This window comes from Cebus imitator, unplaced genomic scaffold, assembly GCF_001604975.1.
Source record: "Cebus imitator isolate Cc_AM_T3 unplaced genomic scaffold, Cebus_imitator-1.0 Scaffold112, whole genome shotgun sequence".
In the NCBI taxonomy this organism is placed as follows: domain Eukaryota; kingdom Metazoa; phylum Chordata; class Mammalia; order Primates; family Cebidae; genus Cebus; species Cebus imitator.
This window is the reverse complement of record NW_016107427.1, coordinates 1,896,005-1,911,637: the sequence shown is the minus strand read 5'-3', so window position 1 is coordinate 1,911,637 and position 15,633 is coordinate 1,896,005. Positions and strand designations below refer to the sequence as shown.

At 56.4% G+C, this 15,633-nt stretch overlaps 2 protein-coding genes and 1 long non-coding RNA gene across 7 annotated transcripts in view; 2 read left to right on the top strand and 1 right to left on the bottom strand.

Moving 5' to 3' along the window:
* The window catches only part of ITGB2 (integrin subunit beta 2), a 45,311-nt gene extending 39,002 nt beyond the window's left edge, over positions 1-6,309 (bottom strand). The window contains exon 1 of the mRNA XM_017538626.2: positions 6,035-6,309. The gene's annotated coding sequence lies outside the window, so the exon portion shown is untranslated. The remainder of the gene's footprint in view (positions 1-6,034) is intronic.
* On the top strand, positions 15-8,626 carry LOC119472678. Of its 3 annotated transcripts, XR_005201850.1 has the most exons (3): positions 15-4,116; positions 4,504-4,586; positions 7,556-8,626. It is a non-coding gene; the product is annotated as an uncharacterized LOC119472678 (long non-coding RNA). The 3 variants fall into 3 exon arrangements; XR_005201848.1 differs by having other exon boundaries at positions 15-4,586; XR_005201849.1 differs by lacking the exons at positions 15-4,116; positions 4,504-4,586 and adding an exon at positions 7,236-7,449.
* A 3,892-nt stretch (positions 8,627-12,518) lies between these two features.
* Positions 12,519-15,633, top strand: part of FAM207A (family with sequence similarity 207 member A) — a 45,188-nt gene continuing 42,073 nt past the window's right edge. For 2 of the 3 annotated variants that reach the window (XM_037742019.1, XM_017538629.2), the window contains exon 1: positions 13,779-14,015. In XM_037742019.1, coding sequence (XP_037597947.1) covers positions 13,887-14,015 — 129 coding nt within the window. In that variant the 5' untranslated portion in view covers positions 13,779-13,886. Of the gene's footprint in view, positions 12,538-13,778; positions 14,016-15,633 lie in introns of those variants that run through there. The other variant, XM_037742021.1, reaches the window with a different exon arrangement.

The following is a 15,633-nucleotide window of genomic DNA, read 5'->3' as shown; positions in this document are numbered from 1 at the left end:
ACAGGCTGGGAGTCAGAGGCCAGGCATGTTTTTCTTTGTGGAAATAAAAGTGAGTAATTGGTACATTTAGTGTAAAAATATCAGGTGCGGCTGCACAGAGTGAAAATCACAGGCTCCAAGGAGCCAGGAGGCCCACTGCCTGCCCTCACACCTTGATGAGGAAATGGGGGCCACAGAAGGAAGTGTAGCAGCACCTGCACCCATGGGGGCCACGCCGGGCAGCTTCCCAGGCCCCTGCCAGCTGAGCAGCCGCAGGAGCAGGTGGATGTGGATCCCAAGCCAGGACCGAGGAGTCCATCCCTGAGAGTGGAGGGAGTCAGGCAGGTGAAAGGAGCCACACATCTGGGTACAGCGGCTCATGGTTTCTCATCTGCCCAATGACAGAACTAGGTTCTGGAGCCAGCGTGGGTGAGCTAGGTTCCGGAGCAGAGCGTGGGTGAGCTAGGTTCTAAAGCCGGGTGTGGGTGAGCTAGGTTCTGGAGCCGGGTGTGGGTGAACTGGGTTCCCAAGCTGGCATGGGTGAGCAGGACAGCAGCGGGATCCTGGGAACAATCTTTTCCCGCCAGGCAGCCCAGAAATTCCATTTGCAGTCACTTTCACTTATGTTTTCCAGAAAACTGACCTGATGCCCTCAGGGGTTGGTTGGTCGAGCCTTTCCCTGTGCTGGCCTGGCAGAGCCGAGTGCTCCGAGGCTGCCCAACACTGTGCTCCAGAACACACAATCGGGTTCAGGAGACAAGCACGTCAGCCGACGGCCGTGACACAGGACGGATGAGAGGGACCCCAGCGTCCAGGCGTGGAGGCACTGGGGGCAGCCCAGCGTGCATAGACAGGGAAAGAGATTCAGAACCTGAGGGCTGCTCTCCTGCCCTCCTGTCCTGGACACTGGCCTGGGCCCCCCAGCTTCCCTTCACCCAGCTTCCATCCGGTAACACTGAGCCCCAGCACTTACGAAAAGGTCTCTCTGTGAAAGGTGGGATTCTCGAAGTTTCCACAGAGGAGACCCCATAGGAGCCGGGTCCGAAGGTTAAGAAAGACGCTAAGTATAGAGAGGGCCAGCGGGGTGGGGGTTCCGGGCTCACTTCACAGAGGGGATTGATTGGGGAGCTGCAATATTTTGGGAAGAGTCAGGTCAGGGGTTTATAAGGGATGAGAACGGGGTCTACACCAGCCCAGAGGACCCCTGGGGTCTCGCCCCAGTAGATGTCCAACTGGCAGAAAGCCCCTTCCTGCCTAGAGAGCACTGCCTCGAGGACCCTGGGGACCGCAGGGCCACGCTGCTCCCTCCCCAGCGTCAGCACCTCACTTCTCTCTCCGGCTGCCCTCCCACCTGGCTGCAAACTCCCCTCCAACCCAGCTCAGGCCTCCTCCCAACCTCACCCCCATGTAGGCCTTCTTTCTTCTCACTTCCTCCCCACTGTGACTTCCTTCTGCAGGGTTGATTGAGCTCCCTTTGCAGGCTGGGGGCAGGGGCGGGGGAGGGGCTGCAGGGAGGGCTGGTGGAGGAGGAGATGACACACTCCCTAGAGGGGAGTGGGGAGGGCACGGGGCAGGAAATGGGGTTGGGCGCCCCACGTGGGGTGCTCCAATAAGCTCTTTGTCTGGGATCCCCCACAGATCCACACAAACAGGCCGACCACCAGGGCTGGTCCCAGGCCACCCGAGGAGTGCAATGCAGAAATGGAGATCTGCCCGGGCAGCCGGGTGAGGGTGGGAAGGAGGGAGGGGTGCAAGAAGCTAGGGGAGCCTCCATCCTGGGCTTACCCCCCACCTCTGCCCCCCGCAGCTGGGAGCACATTTCCTCCCTCCTCCACTGTCCTCTGCAGGGTGTGACTCCTTGAGGGAGGGAGCTGAGGAGGTGGCATTCTTGCTTCCATGACCCACCCAAAGGAAGATTTCACAGCCTAGCAAGGGCTCGGAGGCAGACTCACCTGTCACACCGTCCAGGGATAGACTGACCACCGGCAGCCTTGGCTGGGCAGGGTGGGGGAGGGTTATGCTGAGAAGTGTCTTCCAGGCCCCCTGGGGGTGGGAAGAGGCTCGATATTCAAAGGATATGGAGCGAGAAAAACAGTTAAGCCATGATGGACTCAGGAAACCAGATAAAGAAGAACTGTCATTCTAGCCCATCCTTGGCCCAGCAGTGAATGGAAAGCAGCAGCTCTAACGTGGTGGGACGGTGGGAGGCAATGCCCTCATCCCCCAAAACCAGCTGCGCCACCTTCCCAGACCACTCCAGCCTCATTCCTCCATCCACCCCTCCCTGCACCCCATGAAGGCCACTGACTGGAGAGCAGAGCTGTCCAGAGAGCAGTCAGGTCGGGTGGGTGAGTGCCCTTACCCTCACTGAAGCTCTGCCCTGGACTCAGAGTGGGCTCTCCCTTGGAGCATGCCCCTCTTCTTCCTGACACTTCACATGTTTCCTTTCCTATTCAGTTCATGGTTTCCGCCCCCGCCCAAACGGAGCCACTGTTGCAGGAGCGGCCTCGGGAAACAGATCTCTTGGACCCTGAATATTGGAGGAAGGAGTTTATTTGGCCGGGAGCCAGGTGGCATATTTGCCTAATATCCAAGCCCCCCAACAAAGGAAGGTTCCTTCTTTATATAGGCTTATACTTTAGACGTCACACGTGGAAGAATCTTAGGTTTATAGCATAACATGAAAATGGTCTCTGTTTACAGTCTTAGGAATTACATATGAAAGGGGCTTCGGTTTACAGTCTTAGGAATGAAAAGGAGAAGTTTACAGTCTCAGGAATGAAAAGGGGAAGTTGATCTGAGATACCTGGGTCTCCCTCTTCACCACGAGATGTCTCCAAGGAAAGTCGGGGCAGCCTTCCTCATCCTTGGTTCCTGTGACTTGGTTTCCATGGGGCTTTCGAAGCTCAGGGACCCTAAGCCTCCATCAGATCTAATTACCCACCCTGTCTGAGCACATCTGTGTTGCCCCGTGCCCCTTGGCCCCCCCAAACCCTGCCCACACAGTTTCCGTCTTGGGTTAGCCCATAGGCTGGCCCATGTGGCCTACATGTTACCTTCACCCCACTGTGTCCCTACTGGTGGGGAGCTGTTCCGTCTGGGCCCTAGTGTGACACTTCACACATGAATATGTCCCGTGGGTGGCATCTGGGGCCTCCCCCTACAGTGAGGAGGGTGACGACTGCAGAGCTCACTGGGCCTCAGGGTACAGGCCTGGGTGTCACAGAACACGGAGACAGTGATCCGTAAAAGTGAGCTGCGATGCCTCTGCTAGGATGGAGGTGGGCAAGCTCCTCCCTGGAGGGCAGACGGTATGTGTTTTGGGCTTTGCTGGCCACATGGTCTCTGCTGTGACTACCCTGTACTCAGCTCTGCCATTGTGGCAGCAGAGCAGCCGTAGACCTTCTATAAGTGAATGAGTATGACTGTGTCCTAATGAAACTTTATTGACGAAAGCAGGTGGAGGGCCAGCCTAAGGGCAAAGGGCTGAAATCTGTAGGTCTCTGTTCTAGACCAGTGACTCTCTGAAGAGGAAATGGGGCGTGGGGAGTGGGGACAGTGTGTGGAGGAAGGGGTGGCACACAGGCATGTGGGAATGGCATGGACATGGAGAACACTGGAGGTGGGGAGGAGCTGGAGAAGCTGAACACTGACACTGGCCCCTGGGTGACACTAGGTCTCTCCACAGCCTCCTCTCTTAGCCTCTCCCTCCAGTTTCAAAATGACTACTCCTCTGAGGGGACTCAGGCTCCTCACCTGGTTCCCCAGTTCCCACCGGAAAGCCTGAGTGGGTGTTCCAGCCTCTGCCCCACCAGGAACCCCTGGAAGGCAGCACCCCCAGGCAGGGACCTTTCCCCCCTGCCCCTCCCTCCTCCAGTTCTGGGTCCTGGCCAAGAGACAACTTCTCAGCTCAAAGGGACCTGACCAGGAAGGTCCAGACCCCTCCACCCAGGAAGCCCCTGCAGGCTGGAGGGCGGCCCTCCCTCCTCCCTCGCCCTGTTAGTTTTTCTTTCTGATAGAAACAGCAGCAACTCACACACAGAGGAGCTGGGCAGGTGAGTGGCCCGAATGCTGGGCTGCAGAAAGCCGGGGCTACAGCCCAAGGCACCAGCTGGGCAGGGGGCTGCACAGCCTCAGGTGAGTTCCTGAAAGGCACCCTTTTTCCACTTGCAAATGGGGTGACAGGTCTGCTTCCCAGGCATAGCGGACAAAGTGTGGGGACTGCAGAGCCTGGGAACACGGGTGGCAGAGGGGACAGGGCCCAGAGACTGCTGAGGGAGGAGGGTGTAGGGGCAGGGAGGCTGGTGAATGCGGCAGGGGCAGGGGCGGGAGGGGCGTGAGGCCCAGTGGGGCTGGTGAATGTGGGGAGGGTGGATGCAATGCTAAGCATGTCCTCCTGGGGCCAGCAGAGCAGGGGTGTGGCTGAGTGGGTCTCTTACTCCGATTTGGGTGGGACCCCATGAAGTCACATGTGGGGGAGACCTGGCAGGGCCGACAGCCTTGCCTGATCCTTTCACACTTTAGCAGCAGCAATTCCAAGCCCAGAAAGGCTGCATGGCCGGGGAGAACAGAGGCCCCAGAAGGCTCTTCACCGCGGTCTCCACAAGGTAGGACAGAGGAGATTTTAACGTGTCAACTGTTTTCTGTCTTTTCCAAATTGTCTATGGTAGTCAGTAGCCGTGTATTCATTTTATAATCAGAAAAGCGTGTTATTATAAATCAAGTTAAATGGCTTCAAAGCAAAAGCACCCAGACCCCGGAAGCCTGCCCCTCTCTAGCTGGGGAAGGGGACAAAGTGTAAGGAAAAGGCACGGAAAGCTGGAAGGACCCCTGGGCTCTGGGACCCGACCCGAGGGCGCTGCCGCCAGGGCACTGGGAAGAGGCTCCGCTGGGCGAGGCTGGTCTCCCACCCACCCCAGCACAAGGCTTGCTCAAATCTAGACTTGGCCTCCGCCCCCAGCCTCTTCCCCTTGCCCCACCCCCGCCCTCACCACTTCCTCTCAATGGTCCCTGGGAATTACAGCACGATTATTTTTATTGCAAGAGTTTCCCAATGGGGGAACTCCACTGTTGGGGGAAGCAGCAACGGAAGAAGGGTTTGTAGTGCCCTGACATAAACTGGTTATGAGTAATGTATAAAAGAAACGGGGAGGAAGGCCTCTCTATGCCAGCATATTCCCAGGAACAGTGACCTAAGTTCTGATATTCCAAACACGGTGCCCAAGGACATCACACTCCCTTGACGCACAGGAATGTAACCAGGCATGCAGGCTCCTTGCTAAGCCCGCTCCCACAAGCTGCACTGTCAATTGATAAACATATGCTTTTAGCTCTTGAGAAACACACATACACAGCCACTGCTGTCAATCTTACATGTGGCGCACCTTCACCGATTCACCCTGCCACGTGCACTATAGATAAAAGTGATTGTATTCAATAAATACGATGGACACCAGAGCTCGGGGCCTCTGCTTCCTCTAGTTCATGCAGTGGCTCCCTGGTCCCACTTATGCATTCTTAACTTTTTTCTCATTCCTTTGTCGCCCCTGAACTCGGGGTACCCACGGGTGGTGTGTGGGGGCTGGCCCCCTACACTCCACAGCCCAAAAGATTTGCATCTAAGCTTCATGTAGCATCCTTGTGCGTGGACAGCCAGAACCGGGCCATCCCTGTCCCTGTGCACAGAGGCGCACAGGTGGGGTCTGGCAATGCGTCCCAGGAGCCAAGAGGGAGGAATGCGAGCCGAGACGCTTCTCGGAAAATGAGAATGTGTGGGTTATGGAGATGCTCAGACTGCAAACCGTACTGCAGGCACCCAAATGATCATCTTTAACCCCAGACGACCCTGAACCAAAGCCAAAGGCTACAGGTCGCTGGGTCAGAGGTCTCTCGAAACCAGCTGTCCCCTCCCGGCCTAGGCTCACCAGGGCCCCGCCCAGCTGGGGGGATCCCTTGGTGGGACAGTGAGACTGTGAGTCAACAGCACCCAAGTGCCACCGCGTCCACCCGGCACCCGCGACCCCCGAATCCGGACCCCCGGTGGGCAGCGGCTCACCTTCTCCTAGCCCCGGGTTCCAGGAGAACTGCCGGGAGGTGGCCGGGGTCACCCTTGTGGAATCAGGCCTGGCAGAGGCGGGGGGCGGGGTGGGCGGGGCGGGCTTCCCACCTTCCTCAGTCTCTCAATCCGTGGCCCGGGGGATGGAGCCGCTGGCACAGAGGCTGCTGCAGGTCCCAGCGGGTGCCCTGGAGCGTGGCGCCTCCTTCCCTGAGCCTCTTCCCTGGGCACGAGGGTGGGTCCCGAAGACCGAGGACGCCGCCTCTTCTTTCCCCCGCCTCCCCCCGCCCACAGCGCTGCTTGGAGCTGCTCTGCAGGTGCGCAGAGCCTCCCCCTGCCCCGCGGACACAGCAACCCGGCCCCGGCCTCGCCCCCAGCCGTACCCCTTGGCGTTTGCTCCCAGCCAGCCCCGGGCAGCCACTGAGCAGGTGCCATGAGTAGGCGCTTCCTGGAGCTCTTCATGTGGGTCCTCAGAAAGCCCCCTGGCAGCCCCCACTGTAGAGACAGGGAAACTGAGGCTCAAGCAGGGCAGACTTTGCCCAAAACCTGCAGTGCGCTCCGATTCCCCGCTCCGAGCCCGGCCGCCTCCCTGGGGCGCGCGAAGGTAGCTTTCCTTCCCCGGGAAGCGCGGAGGCCGGAGACCCGCACTCAGACCAGGCGGGGGCGGCGCGGGACAGCGGCCGGGAGCACTGAGAGGGCGTCCGGGGCCGGGTGCTCCAGGCTCGGCTCCTGGCGGGTGGATGGGGCCTCGCGAGGCGTCCGGGCTGCCGGAGCGGGAGGAGCAGCCGCGGGGTCCCGTGGGTGGACGTCGCCGTCCCTCCTAAGGCGCAGCCGGTGCTTTGGGACCCGGGGGCAGAGCCCGCGCCTCCCGGCGGGCTCCCCGGGGTCTCTTGGGGTCTCGGGCGCGGAGGCTGAGGCCCGGGCTCCGCAGTAACCCAGGGCGGCCGCGGGGAAGCAGCGCCCTCAGGTGACTCGGAAATGGGTCAGAGGAGCCCGGAGAAGGATGCAGCAGAGTACCGGGTCGGGGCCGGCGGAGGGCGGAGGGGGCGCTCTGGGAAGGTCCAGGCCAGGGCGAGGCTTTCAGGGTCAAGGCCTGCCCACCCTATCCCGTCCCCTGGGAGGGGAGCAGTGAGCAGAGGGGCCCGGGTGGAGAAGGCGCTGCTGGCCAGGGGCGGGGCAGGAGCCCAGGTGGGGACTTGGGGTGGCTGAGGGGACCCTCGGGCTGCAGAGACAGGGAGGGGAGCTAGGGCTGTGGCTTGGACAGGTGCTGGGAGACCCCGGATGCCCTTTATTCTGAAGGGGGATGTGCTGCCTGGGTCCTCCGGGACCTAGAAATCCATTTCAAGATTTTCAGGAGTTTCAGGTGGAGACAAATGCCCTGCACAGGTGAAACTGTGGCAGTGGCAGAGTGTGGGGTAAGAGCCATGGAGAGAGGAGGCCACTGAGGTGGACGATGGGACAGAGGGAGGGAACCAGGATTTTTAAAAACACATCTGAGATGCGTTTGTTTTCCTTTCCCAGAGAAAGTGTGGGCAGAAGCCAGCTCTGAAGCCCAGGCTGCCCAGCCAGCACTGGCAGAGCCGAGGGAGGAAGGCGGGGGCAAAGCTGCATCTCCCTGTCTTGGACATGAGCCCCGGAGATCTGGAAGGAGGCAGATAGGCCGGAAAGCTGAGCAGCCCTGACCCCAGGGCCCCCGGTGCTCCTTGGAGAGTGGATCATTGCCAAGTCATGACTCCCTGCTATCGGGCACCGGACATGGGCCGTGTGCTGGCATCTGGCTGTTGCAGGACTGAACCTGCAGGTGGTGACTGCCTTTCATGCGGTGACTGCCTTCTGGAGGCCTGGCTGGCTGACACTTTGCATGGCTCCTAGAGAAGGGGGATGTGAGTGGAGTCTACGGGTCACAGCCATGTTCTGGGTGCCACAAGGCAGGGCCAGGCTGGGGTGGGGAGGGGCTGGAGACAGGCTCCTGCCAGTTGCGCCTCTCACTGGTGGTCTTCATGCCTGGGAAGCCACTGGGGACTTGGGAAAACGCAGGAGGCTGGGTCCTGCCTCAGGGTCTCTCACTCAGCAGGTCTGGGTGGGGTCCAAGACCGCACCCCTCACAGGTCCCAGGTGAGGCGGGTGTCCTTGGGCTCAGTCCGCCCAGCACCCAGGGCCCGGGTTGGGACAGAGCTGTGATGCAGGCAGGCCGTTCCCCCTGTTTTCTGGGAACATCACATCATCTTAGCTTGGAACCGCAGGCATCCAGGATTGTTACTCACATCCCTCCTCCATGTTCTTCTTTTTGATAACTTTCATCAGGTTTGTCAGGAGCTGCGCTTCCACTAGGGAGGCCCAAGTGGAAAGCCTCTTCCTTGTCCTCCAGGAGAGAGGAAAACCTACAGTTACAATTCCAGGGACAAGAGCGATGCATGTGAGGTGTGGCAAGTCTCACGGTTCAACCAGGGAAATCAGAGATGGCTTCCTGGAGGCAGTGACACCTGGACAGGCTTCTCCACTGAAGGAGGGAATCGAGTGGGAGGAGCTGAGTGGGAGGAACCTATCACTTAGTGGGAACTGCACAGGCGGAACCGACAACCACCCCCACCCTAGGCCCAGAGCTCTTGGAGAGAGCTGGGCCCCTTGGGGGACACCACATAGTTCCCACTAGATCTTAGGTCTTGCCCCTGCTGAGACCTCTATGCCTGTCCCAGGCTGAACCAAGGTTTTCTGACTCTAAGTTGCTGCATTTTTACTAAGGGATGGAGGGACACTGCACCTGCAGGGGTCCAAGCCCAGCGCTGGCTCTGCAAGGATCCGGCCACTCATACTGTGCACCTCCACATGGGGCATCTGTGGGTCTCTCTGAAGGTGGACACCTGGGCAGCCTTCCTGAGGGGTCAGAGCACCCCTGCAGGCATCAGAGATTCCCTCTGTCCCTTTCACCACTGGCCACTGCTGGGGCAGAGCAACACCGCGTGGTTTGGGTCTGGACAGCCGTGAGGCCCCACAAGGCCCAGCGGGCCCCTAACCCCCTCTCTGCACCCTGAGGCTTCACCTGTTGGTCAGAAAGAGGAGCAGAATCCCAAATAAGAGTGCAGGGTGTCACCTACCAGCTCCAGCCCCGGGGGCAGAGTGGGGGGACTTGGTGCTTCTGTCCTGCAGAGGCTGCACCGGAGACACCCAGGCGGGGTGTCACCTGCACGATCAGCTGCAGGGCCGGGGCTGGGGCTGGTAACTGCTGCCGCCTCTTGGCCCGCAGCGTCCTTGCACGTGCTGCTTTGGTCCTGATGGGCAGGGTCCAGGCCTCTCATCAGACCAGGGTTTCTCCCCATGAGGCCCGGAGAGGAGCCTTCTGGCCACTCCTGGGTCCAACAGGAGGAGAACAGCAGGCCTGAGCTTTGTATATACACCAACTGCCAAACATATCACTATGTCTTTCCTGAAACTTCTCTTTTTTTTTTTTTTTTGGGACAGAGTTTCGCTCTTGTTACCCAGGCTGGAGTGCAATGGCACGATCTCGGCTCACCGCAACCTCCGCCTCCTGGGTTCAGGCAATTCTCCTGCCTCAGCCTCCTGAGTAGCTGGGACTACAGGCACGCGACACTATGCCCAGCTAATTTTTTGTAGTTTTAGTAGAGACGGGATTTCACCGTGTTGACCAGGATGGTCTCGATCTCTTGACCTCGTGATCCACCCGCCTCGGCCTCCCAAAGTGCTGGGATTACAGGCTTGAGCCACCGCGCCCGGCCGGAAACTTCTCTTTAGAAAGCTTCTGTTTGTATGCACAAGGCAGTGTGCATGCAAGCATGTCAGTTACAGCAGGAGATGGGGAACAAGCCATGTGGGAACTGATGGAGCCACAGCCACATCCAGTGTCCTCTGCAGCCGCTGTGGACTGCTGGGGGAGTGGAGGCAAACGTGAAGATCTTTATGACGTAAGAGAAGCCAGGCGTGGAGCAGGGAAGAGTCAGGTTTATTTGGTGTGAACCACAGGATCACCAGAAAATATTGCTTTCACAGATAAAACTCTTTTTGTATAAAAGTCTCTAGAGTGGCGATAGGAAATCTATAACCATGATTTCAAGTAGGAGGGGAACTATGGTCTGGGGTCAGGGGTAGAAGGGGAACCGTTCACTGCAAACAGCTCTTAGGGCGTTTGCATTGGGATCAAAGGGTCGCTGATCCTGCCACTGTGACCTGAGGATTACTTCTACCTAAGGCACTTGAAAGACAGCACAGGCAAGAGTGTCATTGAATCTCTCCTTTTCTTCCTGAAGACAGATAAAAATGCCCACGTGAAAGATGCCCTCACTGTACCAGGCAAAGAAATATTCTCTACAGGGAGGTAAGTCATAGCTGACAGGATTCTATACAAACAGATATTAATTAAAGTAATTCCTATCTTCCTTAAGCCTCCCCATACGGTTTACTTTCCATGACTGCCTCTTTGTTCAAGCTCGTGCAAAAGCACATAGGTTTCATCACTTCTTTGGGTCTTTGCTTCCTTATGAGGCTCCTATGCCACATAAAAGTTATATTACATTTGTATACATTTCTCCTGCCAATCCACCTTATTTCAATTTAATTCCCAGGCCCAGCCAGGACTCTAAGAGGAGGGAGGTGGATATTTGCTTCCTATATTACTTTTTTAAAAAGAAAATCTGGGGCCAGGTGTGGTGGCTCACGCCCATCATCTCAGCATTTTGGGAGGCTGAAGTGGGAGGACTGCTTGAACCCAGGAGTTCAAGACCAGCCTGGGAAACATAGGGAGATTGTGTCTCTACAAAAACACAAAAAAATTAGCCAGGTGTGGTGGCACATGCCTGTGTTCCCAGCTATTCAGGAGGCTGAGGTGGGAGGATCACTTGAGCCCAGGAGGTCACCATTACAGTGAGGTATTATTGCACCACTGTTCCAGCCTGGGCAACAGAGTGAGACCCTATCTCTTAAAAATTGTTTGTTTAATTAATTAGTTACCTGATTAACACAGTTCCTTATTGTTGAGGGATTCTCTGCTTCGGTCCTTCTGCAGTCCCACCATACATGAATGGCTTCTTTTGAAGCTTCCTCCTTTGTACATGGGGCAAGTAAAAAAGTTCTTCTTCAAAGTTTCCTTTTTTGTTAAAGAATGAACTTGCTAATAACTCTTTGTTAAGCCCTATCCTATGTAGCTGGTAGACATGCCATGCTTACAGGCGTGTAGTACATTCTATGTCCTTGTACTTTAACCAAGAGATCTGTGCTGGGCGTGCTAACAGGCATGTCCCAGCTCACAGCCTATGCCTCTTACCTGTTTAGAAAAGTTTTATTAGTCAATCAGGTTTTAGTTTAGATTGTGAGGTCTGGTTCCAGCCAGTGGAGATCAGACATAGCAGTAAGGACAACCCCAAATGCATAAGGGATAAATATGTCTGCTTTTCATCTGTTCGTTGTACTCCTGTGGCAAGATGGCTGGCGAGAATCCCCTTCCTGCAGTCCAGGAAGTAAAAAACTGCTTGCTGAGAGATCCTTTGTCTCAGTGCTGATTTTTCTCTGTGCCACTAAGCATGTTTCCAATACACAGGTAAGTATCTTTGTCTCTGTCTTACTCTGTTTTGTGCTGCTGTAACAGAATACCACAGACTTCGTAATTTATATAATGAACAGAAATTCATTGGCTTATGGTTCTGGAGACTGGGAAGTCCAAGACTGAAGGGCCAGCAACTGGCAAGGACCTTGCTGTGTCATCCCACAGTGGAAAAGCAGAGAGGGCAAGAGTGTGCCAAGAGGGGGACAAACTAGTCCTTTTATAAAAAATACGTTGACAACAAATCCACTCCCATGATAACATTCATTCATTCCTAATGGTAGCGTCAAGCTACTACATCTTAATACTGGTGTGACGGCAATTACATTTCAACAGATGGGACCAACAGTCAAACCACAGCAGTCTCAAATGCTGGGCTGGCAGTGGAAGAGGAGGCTGATTTTTAAAAAATACAGTCTTTAAAAACAGGGACAATCCCATGAAGTAAACTCGCGCCAGAATAGGTAACAGGTAGAGGGATCCAGGTGGATAAAACAATAGACATTCCCCTGCATCCAAAGTGTAAAGTTTATTCTCCGTAGGTTTATTGCCGACTTAAAAACGAGGAAACTGAGGCCAGCACAAGAAAACTAGATGCCAATTTATTCAGCTCCCGAGAGAGGTTCTGTGGTACATGGGGATAGGGGCCACGGAAGTCACTCCCGATTCCTCTCAGGAGTGGGGTTTTATAGGGAGTGAAGGCGTTCGATTGGCTTTGGAGGAAACAGGATGTGCACGGGGTGAGCTGCTATTGGTAGGTAGGTGGGATTTCCGGAGAACAGGCTAAGTGCTGAGTGCAGAGGGGATTTCCAAGGGTGGGGCTAGGTGCCAAGTGCAGAAGGGATTTCCAAGGCGGAGCTAGATGATGGGCATATTCTGATAATGTAATTTTCAAGCGGGAAGGGAGATGGGCGTGTTCGAACTCTCCTCGAGGAAACCAGCCTTACACGAGGTATGTAAAGATGAGCCCTTTCACCTCAACAGTCGCTGGGTTTAGATGCTGAAGGCACCCTGAAGGAACTCTAGACACACCAGCCTCTGCAGTTTTCATCGCTGGAGTGTTCACAGCCAGCAGCATTCCTAGGTGGACTCGTTGAGAACAAATCTTGTTGGAGAGTACAAAGAATGGCTTGTGAATGCTCAATAGGTCTTTCAGGATGTAAGTAGACACGACTTCCAGCCAGTTGCGCTGCCTTGAATATATCCTAGAGGCTACCACCTTGAGCTGTGAGTGGCTTCTGTGGCTTGTGTGGCTCTGCCCGGGACCCGCTACTCTTCTCCGGAGTGCACTTTGTGGGGATGGGTTTTCACTATGGATCCTGGGCAGGCGAATGCTGGTGCCCAGTGTGGGGAAGCAGGGTAGAGGTGTGGCCATTACCTGCTGGGCGTGGACTTGGCAGGCTTCCTTTGTGGCCCCCAAAGAGCACCTGCTCCATAGTTTCTTCTCCACATGTCAGCTTTGTGGCTCCATGAGAACCAGGCGCTCCTTGAGGACAGGCATTGCCTCTTACCTGTGGTCTCTCTTCCCTAACGCACCCCAGCACAGACAGCACGGGGTGCAAGCAGTCAGATGAGCACGGTTCCCAGCCCGTTACCTCGCTGCTATGTTTCCCATGTGAGTGGAGCAACACCCAATTCTAAGGAACTGTTCTGAGGACTAAATGGAACACTGAAAACTAAATTGACATGAAGGGAAGGTCAAATGGACTAGGGTGGCCAGGCGCGACGTGGCTCGTGCTGGCAATCCCAGCGCTTTGGGAGGCTGAGGCGGGAGGATCACTGGAGCACAGGCGTTTGAGACCAGCGTGGGTAACAGCAAGATCCCGGCTCTAGCAAAACATTAATAAAAATTAGCCGGGCGTGGCGGTGCCCACCGGTGTTCCCAGCTTCTGGAGAGGCCGAGGCGGGAGGCTCGCCGGCGCCCTGGGGGTGCAGGCTGCAGTCAGCCGACTTCGCGCCATCGCGTTCCAGCCTGGACACAGCGCCAGACGCCGGTCTCAAATGTAGAATTTTAAAGAGGCCAGCTGGACCGCCGCGGAGGTCGCGTCCTCTCCATCCCCAACCCCTGCCCTGGGACCCCACGATCGAGACCGAAACTCGTTTCTCGTGCTCCGCGCCACCCCGGCGCTGCGGCCTGCTTCTCCCCGGGGCGGCGGTGGAAGGCTGAGCGCCCGTCAGAGCCGCTTCCGGGCACTTCCGGCGCCCGCGCGGATCCCGGCAGCCGTGGCTCGCGTTTCCGCCGGGCGGCGAGAGCGCAGGACCAGCTTCCGGTAGGCGCGTTCGCGGAGCTCCGCTGGGAAGATGGGGAAAGTGAGGGGGCTGCGCGCCCGTGTACACCAGGCTGCCGTGAGGCCCAAGGGGGAGGCCGGCCCCGGCCCCGCGCCCCCTGCCCCGGAGGCGGCCCCTCCGCCGGCCTCGGCCGGGAGGAAGGTGAGTGGGGGGCGGCGCAGGCCGGGGGCGCCGCGTGGCCGGGGTGGGTGAGCTGCGGGGCGCCGCCTCCGGGAGGGGTTGAGGCTGAGGCAGGAGAATTGTTTGAATCCACGAGGCGGAGGTTGTGGTTAGCCAAGCTCACGCCACTCGACTCCAGCCTGGGCAACAAAGTGCCGTCTCAAAAAAAAAAATTTCTATCTGTTTACTGATGTTTTCTGTTTGATATGAGAATGTCGTCATGCCTTCCTTTAGTTCTTTAGACACAGCCTCTTTGTCTCTTTTAGTCCTTGGAACTATGTACAGGTATTGATCGACTTACGACCTATGCAACTTACGACCACTCGACTTTACGACCACAATCGCTAGCCACGACTGCTCCGCGTCTGGCAGCGCAAACGTTGCCCAGCTGGGCGTACGACAGTGCGGACCAGCTTCCGGCACCACTACCATCTCCGCGTGCATATAGCCTACTCAACTTAACGACCAAATCGTGTTACGACCGGTCTGTTGGAACCAATCGTGGTTGTAAGTCGAGCACTAGCTGTATAATGGCTCCTATGAATTCTTTACATGCGAGTACATGTGGGCTTCTCAAAGCAGTTTCTGTTGTGTGGCTCATGCTTTCCTCGTTCTTTGAATGTATCGTGTGTGTGTGTGTGTGTGTGTGTAAAATTGGGCATTTTGGATAGTCCTGTAGCAACCAGGGATTAGTATTTGCTTGACAACTTTGTTTATGGACCTGGCACTGAACCATGTAGCCTCTCTCCTTGTCCTCTTCTGGCTTTGTGCAGCCTCTGATGTGCCCCCTTGCTCTTTTTTTCCTGTTTTTATCTTTTAGCCTGGCTACTTGGATCTGCGTAAGTTCATTATTGGTCAGCAATTATTCTTAATGCCTCCTTGGCCAGTGAGTTTTTGCCCTTTACCACTGGATATCTCTGGCTTGGAGGTAGCTGTCAGGTACAGCGTGTTTACATTTTCAACCTCCATTCTGCCTTCCGAGAGGCACCACCAAGGACTAGTCGCTTACAGGGTCCCTCTGCTCACTCCTGGGGGGGCGCGTCCTTGAATGTGCGTACAGCCTCCAGACTGCCAGGGATGCGGCTTCCTGGGAGCCATTCCTGGGCCAGAGGGGCTTACTGTCTTCCCAGAAGCCTTGGGCACCTTGCCCTCTGCACCCATCACCACCCAGAGCTCCTTCCTGGTCAACAACACCCTTAGGCGTGAGCTCCCTCACACCAGTTCCCGACAAAGTGAGTCCCATCTGGCAAAGCTGTGGAGTTCTTCCTCCTTGCAGCCTGCCTCTCCTGGACAGGAACTCCATGTCAGGACACCAGCGATGGGGCAGGAGCAGCTTCAACTCCCTAGTCGCCTGCGCTCCTTGAAACCTGTGCCCTGCTGGTGGCTGAGGTGGGGCTGATTGGGACCCAGTGTTCTGATGTCCCTGCCTGGGGTGGAAATTAGAAAATAGAATTATCAGACAGAAACCGAAAAATAAGTGTCTCTGAAAGTTTTTTATTTATTTCATTTTATTTATTTATTTTTTGAGATGGAGTCTTGCCTTGTCGCCAGGCTGGAGTGCAGTGGCGCAATCTCTGCTCACTGCAACCTCTGCCTCCTG